This window comes from Pholcus phalangioides, unplaced genomic scaffold, assembly GCF_987345545.1.
Source record: "Pholcus phalangioides strain wild (caught in Gottingen) unplaced genomic scaffold, Ppha-v1.0 ptg000007l_1, whole genome shotgun sequence".
NCBI lineage: Eukaryota > Metazoa > Arthropoda > Arachnida > Araneae > Pholcidae > Pholcus > Pholcus phalangioides.
In genome coordinates, this window is record NW_028301600.1 from 50,351,505 (window position 1) to 50,363,628 (window position 12,124).

Consider the following 12,124-nt stretch of genomic DNA (forward strand, 5'->3'; position numbering starts at 1 on the left):
TAGTGATGTAACGCGCGGAGTCTGATACTAGATCCTTTATTTTCGTATTTAGTTTCGTATTCTTTTAAGAGGTGTCAATTATAGCTTGGAAACACACGGGAGAATTAACGATAAAATTTAAATTATCGAGATTTCGCAGAAAAGTAGTAAAAATTCAAATTTTTGCATTTATTCGTCAAAATTGGCAAATTTCGCATTTATCGCGGTTATTTCGTAAATACGAAATTTACGTATCCCTAGGTATTATCTATCCAGGGAAAAGTTGTTTTTTTAGATTGAAATCAAGTGGAAAAAGTTGGCAGAAATGTTTGCAACAAAAGTAAAGAAAGGGAGAAGGAGATAGATATCAATCGGAGTCTGCGTCACACCGAAATCCAATCGAAACAGCCTCCAACAGAAGGAGGAGTTGCAACCAAATTTGTTCCGCCCATTCGGGGCTTGATCTTATTGATGGGGGGGCTTGGTCTTTTTTTATCCTCTTTATTTATTAGATACCAGGTTTTCGATGAAGCTCCGGTTTTGGGGGCAAAAATGGCTTTACCTGACTCAGTTCCAGATGCGAAGGCCGCGGATACTTTCTGCGTCTCGAAAACTGCAACTCCACATGGCATCCAGGATATTCTCAGTCGACCATCCACTGCTGCCTTGCTTGAGGATTCAGTGCCTCATTTTGCCTTTAACTGCTTTCAGATGTCCACTTCCAACCACAACACAACACCGAACTTTGGCCTCAGTGACTTTCCAATAAAGCCTTCCGTTTATTGGCCCGCAGTTACTCCTTTATGGAGGGATCGAATTGTTTCGTCGCAAGGTTAGACTGTCTGAAATTTTACATTTGTTAAGTAATTATTCCATTATATTTTTCTGAAGTGATCGGTATCAAATATAGTGAAACCTCGCTACAACGGTACTCGATATAACGATAAATCCCTCTACAACAATATTTTTTTCAAATCTTCGGAATCGCCTATAGTCTAATGTTAAACTCCTCTCGATACAACGATAAATCTCCCTATAACGGTATCTTTTGAAGAGATTCTAAAACGACATTTTTTTATATTTCACTCGAAATATCCTTCAATATGAATTTTTAAACTCGCCACATATTCTAGTTCTTCCGAGGATGTGTTAAAATCGGTATTTAGTACCTGATCACCGAAAGTGTTGATGAAATTTTCGGTATCGCAACATTTTGTGTGATACACCAAAATGTATTGCGATAAACCTTTTTACAATACATCTGAGTTTTGTTTATCAACTGATCAATTGAAATTTTTCGCAGCGAATAAATAAATACTTAAAAGTGCATTTTTTTGGGGTACTAACAACGCCGATTTAGAAAAGATTCCAACAGCAGACATAAATTTGATGGCACTGATATTGTGATGATAATTTTGCTTCTCGATATAACGATAATCTAAAACGATATTTTTTCCTGCTCCTCAGAATATCGTTATATCCAGGTTTTACTGTATGACAAATTGAATTCATCTAAAAAAGATTCGATGCTAAACAGCCTTAGTGTCCAAGCCCAGCCGTGATCACATCACAGTGATGATGATCATATTATTACAATTTTCATTAAAAGTGAACAACCCCACCCCCCGCACGTGGTTTGAGGTTTTTAACATATTTCATGGAAAATTCATAAAAAAAAAGCAAAGAGAGATATTTTAATTATAGCTGTTGATAATCTTTCGGAAATCATTCGAACAAAAAATAGCCAAATTTTAAAGAAGTTATTCTCATGAAAAATTCATTTCTTAAAAAAAACAACTTTAAATTTTTAAAAAGAAAAATCATATTTAAAACTACAAATAAAAGATATGCGAATATTATTTTGAACATTGTAGAGTCGGAGGCACTGTCACTTGCAAGCACAACGTGCAACTTTTGTAGTGAAAAATGCTGTTGCAAATGCTTCGCTGTTTGTATTCAAATGATATCGCTTCTCAATATGATTCAGGAGAATATTAATGAGTGGAATGTGCAAGAAACACGAAGCTGTTATATCAGGTCAAAAGAGGAATCGATGGTATAGGCTAAGAATTGTGCTTTTAAGGATAATCTAGAAGTTTATGCCAGGCCTTTACCCTTTTTTACACAGAATTTATCTATATTTGTTCATTAAACTCCACATTTATCAGTCACGTAGTTGAATAAAAAGTCATTAATGCTTTCAAACTATTATGTGAAATAAATATCACTTTCCCGAACTTCCTATGTCAATGTTGATACGATACTTTTATGGGATTTGTTGAGAAAATACAATATTCTTAAACGGTCATCATTATTACTAGACTAACGTTTTGACAACCATGTTCAAGCTATGAGGAGTCTGTTTGATGCACGAGAAATTATATATTCTAATATACTAATCTATAATAAAATATTTGATTACTTTTTCAAAAACCGTTTTCGTTATTTTTACTTATTTATTTTCTAATAATTATATCCCATTTCGTTTTATAAAGATTTGAATTTAGATTGTTCGTCAACTGTTAATTAAGTTATTCTTTGTAACTAATAAAAGTACATTTCTCAATGACGTACGTCATTTATATCATAGAATGAAGAATTATATCTTGGATTATATTAGCTCTTCATGGTAAAAAATTAAACTACCAGCTTTCTCCAAGGCAGCATTTTTTAATTAAAAAATAAGAAACTTTACATTTTCGGATCCGCAAAAAATACAAAGGAAGTAAAAGAAAGTACTGTGACATATACAGTATAACTGTCTGGTAACACCAATACAAAAAATTTTTTTAATGAAAATCAAATAAATTTCAAGGTTTTTTTTTTTTTTTTGGCAAAATATACAGTCAATACACTACAACTTTTTTTTTTTTAATTTTGTTCTATTATATTTGTAACAGGAAAATTAATTAGAAAATTCTTGCACTCTTCATTTAGAATGATGTGCTTGACAGACTATTTACATGACGGTTAGTTTTAACTTACTACAGTTATGAATAATATACAAATAACTAAAGACAGGAAGTTCAGGCACTAAAAATTTAGAAAATATACAGGCAAAAAGGCACTAAAAATGCTTAAAATAGGCACGAAAAACAATTATAATTAATGAAAAAAAGGAAAAATAACTAACCCTAAGATAAGAAACCTAAGGGTCCGAAAACTGGCTGAAAAATAGACTGCACTTACTCCTTTTACTGTTTCAATAATAGTTCATAACAAATTCGCAATTCGCCAAGTTGATATTATCATGCCAAAAAAAAAAAAGGTTTTTGTGGTCCCTCGAGGTCAAGTCAGACGTGATTCAATCAAAAAGGCAATGCGTGATTAGCTCACATAAAACATAATGATAGCCAAAATTAAGTAAAATAATTTCATCAAAATAATAAAATAATAACGGTTTCATATGGATTTATTTCGGATATACATTTTCATAACAACGTGTGCTTTATGGTGTAAAAAATTTGATAAAATTAACATGGTCCCAGGACTAGAGCCCTGTCAGTATCCCTCAGGAAGGGGAAGTCATGTGTAACCAACCTCTTTTGCTTCTATAATCACGTGAGTAAGGAGTTGGGGAAAAACAAAAATATCGATGCTGTTCATTTTGATTTCCAGAAGGCATTCGATCGAGTCCAACATGGTAAGCTCTTGAAACGTTTACATGAGATTGGGGCCAACTTGCTGAATTCGATAGAACCGTGGTTGAGAGATAGGTTACAACGGGTTATGGTGGCCCTCAAGGAAGTATCGTTGGTCCCATACTTTTTCACTTTTAATTCATAAAAACGATCAGGTTATCGAAGGGGATTGTTAGCGAATTCACAGATGGCGTGAAGAGATTGGGTTGGGAATCCAAGTGATAGGGAGATGCTTCAGACCAGTGTTTCTCAACATTTCTAAGCCCAAGGACCAGTGAAATGTGTGAAACAATTCGATGGACCACTTGCGTCCCATATTACGGGACATTTCTGTATTTTTAGTGGTTCTGAATTTCTTTTTATAGAACCACTATTTGTCCTGTTTTTTCAATGATGTTTATTGAAATTTATAATGTTCACTAAAATCATTAATAAACAGTGTTTTTATACGTTATGATAGTTTTGGGTATTTTGGGTCATGTGAGATGAATAGAAATATTCATCTGACATTGTCATTTCACATTGTTTTTTCTCAATTTTTCAGCAATTTTAACTAAACTTGGGGATTTTGCTGACTTATGGTCACGTTTTTAAAGCGACGTCCCGTATTTTACAGTAATCGGGTCATTTGAATGTTTTCTATGTCAAAGTTTTGCAGCAATTGGCAAATTTGTTGTAAATTGCATTTTTGGGTTGCAAATTAGTTATATCCCGTATTCAGGATCGCAATTTCCTTCATTTTTCTTGATGAGTTATAATGAAACTAAGTATGAAGATACAATTTTTATTTGTGAATCCATATATTGATATTACTATAATATCAATTAAAACAATTGATTAATTTTCCATCTAGTTATAATTTAATTATCAAGTCTGCCTGCGGACCACCAACGCCATCGTCGCGGACCATAGGTTGAGAAACGCTGTTTTGGACAAACTTAATATATTTCAGCATGGGATAATAGATGGAGCATAACCTTTAGTGTTGATAAGTGCATGGTCGCTCAATTTGGTTCGAACAATTACGTTTCACTTATGAGTTGAATGGTATTACTATCCGGGATACAACTATGATCTCCGATTTGAGAATTCTGATTGTGACGAGTGGTTCAGGATTTTTAATTTGTTCAACGGCGGTCAAAAAAGCAAATAGAATAATTGGTTTCATTCTTAAAAAGGTCTCTTCACATTCTTTTGAAGTCATTCTTCCGCTTTTCCGAGGCTTAGATCGTCCTGGACTGGAGTATGCCGTAACGCAGTGTTTCCCATAGTAGGCAATATTGCCTCCTGAGGGTGATGTAATGGTCCAAAGAGCTAGCAAAAGCTACGAGTATAACATAGGGTACTCTGGGTTGGCTTGAGTTGAGGATGGGGGGGGGGGTTGCGATGAAAGAAAAAAATTCCAAAAAAGGGGGCGATGGAACAAAAAGTATGGGATGCTATGCTATAAGGTTTTGGAGACCACACCTGCAGAGGGACGTAGACTTGGTTGAAAGGGTGCAGAGAAGAGCTACGTGTTCTCTTGTTGGCGCACAAGGCTTGAGTTGTGAAGAAAGACTTGATTTCTTGAATATGTTTACATTGGAAGAACGCAGGTGTCGGGGATATGATCGAAGTGTTCGAAATTTTCAACAGAATGGATGCGATGGACCATGATTTATTAATAAATCATCAATCAACTGCTTTGAGAAGCGAACACCGGTATCGTTTAGTCAGGGACAATTCCAGGTTGTGGTGTCGCAGGGAGTTGTTTCTAATTGGGTTGTTAGCCCGTCGCACATGTCACGAATCCTATAAATTTTTTAAACGAAATGCATTGCAGATTTCTATAAGCAGAAAGTAGCCAAAAAAGGAAGATACGATTACATTAATGCGCGGTAGTGAGGAAGGGAATAGAGATGTCTAGTTAGATTTTTTTCCTGTGTGTGGATTCAAAACCGGTTTTCATGATGCTATTTGTGTGTAAAGATGAATATACAGCAATGGAAGGTTTAAAACGGGCATCTTCAACCCGTTGCTCACGAGCACCACGGTGCTGCCTGAAGTACCTAAAGTGCTCGATGCTCGTTCCTGATTTCGTGCTCCACTTAAATACCTTGTAGAAATTTCATTCACGGATTGATATCAACCTGATTTCATGCTTCGTATGTCAAACTTGCCATAAGGGGAAGCTCTTCTTTTGATGATGGGAGCAGACAGTGCTCGGGACTGGGAAAAGGTTGAAGATCTCTGACTTGGATCTTTGATGGGCCCACATACTAGACTTTTCACGGGATCGTTTATAGTGAATTTATGGTATGTGAAAAAACAGAATATGATGAGAATCGTCCCAAGTCCCCAGGCTGGATCCCTGCCAGCCCCACTCTTGTGGGGGAGGGATCAAACAGTATTTGGTAGTACATTGAATAAACTTTTACTCGTTTTTATGCGGTTTCTTCAAGCAGTAAGCAACTCTAAGCATTCTTGTCCTGTTGCTTGGTATAAATATCTCATGATTCTACAGTGCTCTACAACAGGCATCTTCAACACGTTGCTCCCGAGCACCGTGTAGCAACAATACTCGTGTTGAACAATACTGAGTGAGCAACAATACTCGTGTTCGATTTCGTGCTCGCGAGCACTTGAACAACGTTCCAATTAAACACCTTGGAGGAATTGCATTCAAGGATTGAAATCATCGTCATTTCATGCATTTGTATGTTAAACTTGCCGTAAGGTCGCTCTTCTTTTGATGATGGGTACAGGCAGTGCTAGCGACTGGAAAAAGGCTGAAGACCTCTGCTCTAAAACTTTGCAATAGATATTTTTCTTTTATCTCGATTCGCTGCCAAGTAAGATCTTTATAACTTCCAAATTTTCCCAGTTGCTGGAAAATTGTAATTGTTTTGCCTAGAGACTGGACACCTTCACTGTATTATCAATCCACTGATTTTCTATACTCGGGCACCTATATATCCATTGGCAATAAAAGAGGTGGATACGGTCTTTGCTTCGATTTTTGCAGCGATTTCAAAAGCGCTCCAATTTTAATCAAGAGCAGACAGTTCCCTAAATCTTCACAACAAATTTCCTTACGCACATACATATCGCCATACTAACATTGAATAATTTATTTATTGATACAACAGTAAATAATATTTCACCCAAAAATTATCATTTTTATGGTAATGAATCAAATTGTATATAATGCACTTTATAAGCAATGACAAGATTAAATTTATGTCAATTTATTTTTTAATTTACTCATATAATGTTTCGTCATTAGCTTTTAATCGTGCATTTAAAATCCCCTTTAAGCAGATTTTTTCCCTCCGGGAATCCAAAAAATACTTTCAATTTACTTTTTTCTTCAACTAATATGTAAATTTATATCGACCGTTCATGGGCGTAAAAAAAAAAACGTTATCTTAATGGATGTGATTTTTTCATGAAAATATTAAATGAGGCAGATCAAATCTTCATCATTCTGCTTCAGATTTTTTTGACGAGAATTACGTCTTGTAAATCGGCTATCAGACCAATCCGGAACCGAAATTTAGATCTTTAGAAGTACATGAAATATAATTATACTGAAAGAGTTATTGTGGTGTTTACGGATAGATCTTGTTGAGACCAAATTTAACGTTACCTCACTGATGTCTTTATGTCTCGGTCGTAACAAAAATATTTTATGTTAGAATATCGCAGAGGAAGTACACACACACACACACACAAGATGCTAATAGAATTCAACAATATCTGGAGATAGATTTCGTTAAGGCAAATTGAATGACACCCCACTGGTCTGAATACGTCTTTAGATTTGAGTACAAACCACAGGAACCATGCGGGTATTGTAACGAAATCCTTTTTTACGACCAGAAAGTTTCGAAATATTTATCGTTATATTGAAGCAAAATGCTGTTTCGACGTTTCAATAGTTTCTATAAATTAAATAAAAAATAAAAAATGGGATAATTCGTTTGAAAAAGACCCAATTGAAACGAAATTTGTGTATGTTGTTAATACAGTAACACACACTCCTCAGATGCGGTCACTCTTCTTTTACGGCCAAATAAAAATTTCCCCTTGTATAATAAAGGTATACATTTTAAACCCCTGATTAACGGTCACCCCTTTTTTACGGACGAATTTTTTTGTCACGCCGGTGTTTGTAAAAGAGAGGTTTTGTTGTATAATAAATGCTAAACAAAACCAGTCTATATCCAAAATACTTCCATTGCAACCGAACTGCATCATGCTCAAATACTATTTAGGTGTGTTTAACAGCAAGGATGTAACTTATGTTGTGATTCTGAGATAATCTAGCAGTCATTTGTTAAAATGGCTGCAAGATATCATTTGCTGGACGAAATGTGATAGAGGACCATTGACAGATTACAATGGCGACACACACACTCCCTTCAAGCGATAGAGTTGCTCTAGATCAACTTAAACAGGATTGCAGCATGGGCAAATGTATGGAGTATGACGTTCAGCGTTGACAAGTGCATGGTAGCTAATTTTGGTTCGAACAACCCACGCTTCTCTTACGAGTTGAATGGTATCACAGATGCAACTGGGGTCACCGATTTGGGAATTCTCATGCGGCTTAGGTTTTTGAACATTGTCCCGCAGTGGTCAAGAAATCGAGTAGAATGCTTAATTTCATTCTTGAAAAGCGCTTTTCATGTTTTCTCCTAAAGTCATTCTTCCTCTTTTCCGAAGCTTAATAGTTCGTTCTGCACTGGGGTATGCTGTAAGATTTAAGAGACCATGCATACAGAGGGAGATAGACTTGTTTGATGGGATGCAGAGAAGAGCTCCGCGTGCTCTTGTTGACACACAAGGCTTGAGCTATGAGGAAAGACTTGAGCTATGAGGAAAGACTTGATTACTTGAATATGTTCATATTGGAAGAACGCAGGTGTTGGGGGGGGGGATATGATCGAGGTATTCAAAATTTTTAGCGGAACGGATAGGATGGACCACGAGTTATTAATACACCGTCAATCAACTGCTTTGACAAGAGGCTGTTGAGTTGTGAAGTCGCAGTTGAAGAATTGTGATGTCGCAGGGAGTTTTTCTCTAATAGGGTTGTCAATAAATGGAACAGCTTACCTGCGGGGTTTGTTAATTCTAACGCAATTGATACGTTTAAGTACGATAGAATTAATGGGATAAATCGAGAACCTATCCATACTTAGATAAGACAACCATAATCTTTTTTATCGGCAGTGTATTAAATATTATTATTTTTTGGTGACATATGCTTTTATGTTGGGTATTTTGGTTACATTTGACAACCATATTTTTTATGGGCAAATTTTTTCGGCCACCTCATTGGGCAATTTGCCTGTTGTGGCCTTTTTATTTGTATTTCATCATCATCAACAACCATTTTCAATCTACTGCTGCATGAGAGAAGGTCTCTAAATTTTTTCATTTTGCTCAGTCTGATACTTTAGTGATCCAGTTCGTTCCAGCCACTTTTCTGATCTCGTCGATCCATCTTTCGTGGCGACGCCTTCTCGGACGTTTAACACCACGGGGATACCAATCTGGAATACTTGTGGTCCATCTGTTGTCCCGTCTTCTTGCAATACGTCCAGCCCATTTTCATTTTAGACGTTTAGTTCTTTTCATGATATCATATACCTTTGTGCGGTTCCTTATCCACGTGATTCGTTTTCTGTCTCTCCTTGTGATACCTAGCATACATCTTTCCATGCTCCTTTGTGTTGTTTGTAATCTTTGTATCGTCTTGCTTGTGAGTGTCCATGTTTCAGCTTCATAAGTCAGCGCTGTTAGCACACGCTGGTTAAACACTTTTCTTTTCAGGCATAGAAACACGTGAGTCCTCAGAATAACACAGTTTTTTTGCCAAAAAATCCTCCATCCAATCCTGTATATTTGTATTTATCAATATTTAAATATGGCTAATTTCTAAAATCGAATAGTCGTCTTTAAATTAGTTTTCGTGTCATCTTTCGCCTTATAATGTGTTTTAAAGTTTTATAGAAACCCGCGTTTATAAAATTTTGAGTTATAGTTATATGATTTCTCCTTAACTTATGGAAACCTGAGTAATCCAATAATAGTTTTTTAAAATTTGGTTTGATACAATGTATGCGGACACTTCAGTTAATATTAAGATCATAGTGAGAGGAAAAATAATCATTTGAATTTGCATTAAAAGGAAAAAACAACATATTTGGGAAGAGATTAAATGAGAAAATTCTCTCCTTATTATATTTATATTTTAAGATAAAAAGAAAAGGAGGGGTATTTTCAATAGTTCAACACGGCGAGAATTGCAGAAAATCAATTTTGTATTAAATTTGCGTCGATCGATCATCATTTACTGATAGAATTTATATTTCCCTGATTTTCTTTTTATTTATTTTTTTACCCAAACTTTCTTCAATTGGAAGTTTGTACGATGAAGCTGATAAAGCATAGTGGACTTAATTTGCTGATGGTCTTCCTCATTATGTGACAGACTGTTCAACCAGAAGAAAACTATCAACTAATTTGGTTCAGTAAACCAGGAAGAACGATTTCCTGACTAATCTATGGCATATTTAATATACAGAGAGAGGTAGATCATAAAATAATTTTCCCCATTTGGAGGCATCTGCACCTTTAACATAATGAGCGGGTTGCAGTGAAAAGAAATGCAGTGATATACTATATACCAGTATTTTTCAACTTTTCTGAAAACAAGGACCAGTAAAATGGGACATTACTGTAATTTTCATTATTCCGATTTTTTTAAAACGTTTGTCCCGTTTTTTTAACGATACTCATTTGAATTTTTAATACATTTACTAAAGTCGCGAATACACACACCGTTTCCATAATATAAATTATATTATGATAAATATGGAAAAAATTATAAATAATATTCATCTCACATATTTGTCAGGTTTAACGTTTTGTCTTCAAGTTTTTGGAATTTTTGTGATTGGTGATTTTGCCCACTTCTGACAATATTTTTGATGACAATTGGCGGTGTCCCGTATTTAACGGATTATTATTTAAGATCCCAGTTTACCGAATTTAATTTTTTTCAATGAAATATTGTCATCAGATCATTTAAATATTTTTTTCGTGAAATATATTTTTGTTTATTACGATTTTTAGCATCCCTTTATTTCCGCACAATTCAGAAATTTTAGCAGTAATTAGCGGATCGCATTTAAAGCAATGAATTACAATTTTCGAGAAAATTTAGCGATATCCCCTATTTAAGAGTAATTTCCTGCCTTTTCCTCGATTATGTATGGTGAACCTAAGTATGAAGGTGAAATTTTATTTGAATCCATATGGATATAAATAATGTCAATTATAACGAATGAATAATTTTATCTAGTCTGTCTGCGGTCGACCTCTAGTCCGTGGATCATAGGGTGAAAAACACTGCTATATACAGTCATAACTCAGCTGCCAGAATCACGTTCGTTAGCCAAAATCCGATTTCCCGTAGGTTTCTATGGAAAATCGTTTGATTCGTTTCAGGTATGACCCAAAATTTGAATATAAGTTTTATAAAACACAAAGAAGCACTAGAAAAAACAAAAAAAAACTGACTGGAGACACTGAGATGAAAAATTTAGCAATTAGGTAAATAAAGAATTTACAAGAGGATGAGAAACTGAATATTTTATTTTGCACATTGTTCCCAACCTAGTCAGGTTCGTACGTGTCCTCTTTTGTGATCCGGTCAGCTAATGTGTGTCCCATACAAGCTGATTGAAAAGATATTCTCTAAAGCCGGGATCATACTATAAAAGTTTTTTTCAAATCAAATCAATTTATTAATTAATATAAGGTTAATAAAAATATTACATTTGATTAATGAAAACCACCAAGGAGACACTTAGGTCCCATACTGTTGTTACAATGAAGTTAATTTATAAACACTAACAATAGACAATATAAAATATTGAAGTTAATTTATAAACACTAACAATAGACAATATAAAATATAATTACAGTGTAATGAATTACCCAACAGTAGGGTAACCTCATTGGTGCACCCCTGACCAACCCGAAGGTATCCAACAGTAGGGTAAAACTAAGCTATCTCACGACGGTCAGAGATGCCGATGCTGCGACAGTGAAGTAGTAGCCGTTATTAGACTCATGGGCTCCCACATCCTGCAGTGGGATCACCTAGACTGGTATCTTTGACGGGGCTTCCCAAGCTAGAATATTCACGGGCCCTTCTAGAGTGAAATTATTACATGAAAAAACACAAAAATGATGGTAATTGTTCCGAGCCCTGTCAGCCCCGCCCTTGTGGAAGCCATGATTAGACTTGAGCTATAGATGATTAGAATTGAGTGCATACTGACCTTGAAGTGCAAACCCATCACTTCTAGAAATCGGAACGAAAGTGGCCATCGAGGCAAGGAACGTGAGAAAACTAAAGTGGCATCCAGGACCAAAAGCAAAACTACCTGTTCATGCATGCGAAAAATGAACGCCTTATGTGCCCTTCCGAAGGGGGGTGGAGGAAG

The 12,124-nt window shown here is 35.4% G+C and overlaps 1 protein-coding gene across 1 annotated transcript in view; it reads left to right on the plus strand.

The window, feature by feature from the left end:
- Window positions 1-531: 531 nt before the first annotated feature.
- LOC149085439 (homeobox protein Nkx-6.2-like) overlaps window positions 532-12,124 on the plus strand; it is a 29,710-nt gene continuing 18,117 nt past the window's right edge. The window contains exon 1 of the mRNA XM_089233914.1: window positions 532-811. Coding sequence (XP_089090040.1) covers window positions 532-811 — 280 coding nt within the window. The remainder of the gene's footprint in view (window positions 812-12,124) is intronic.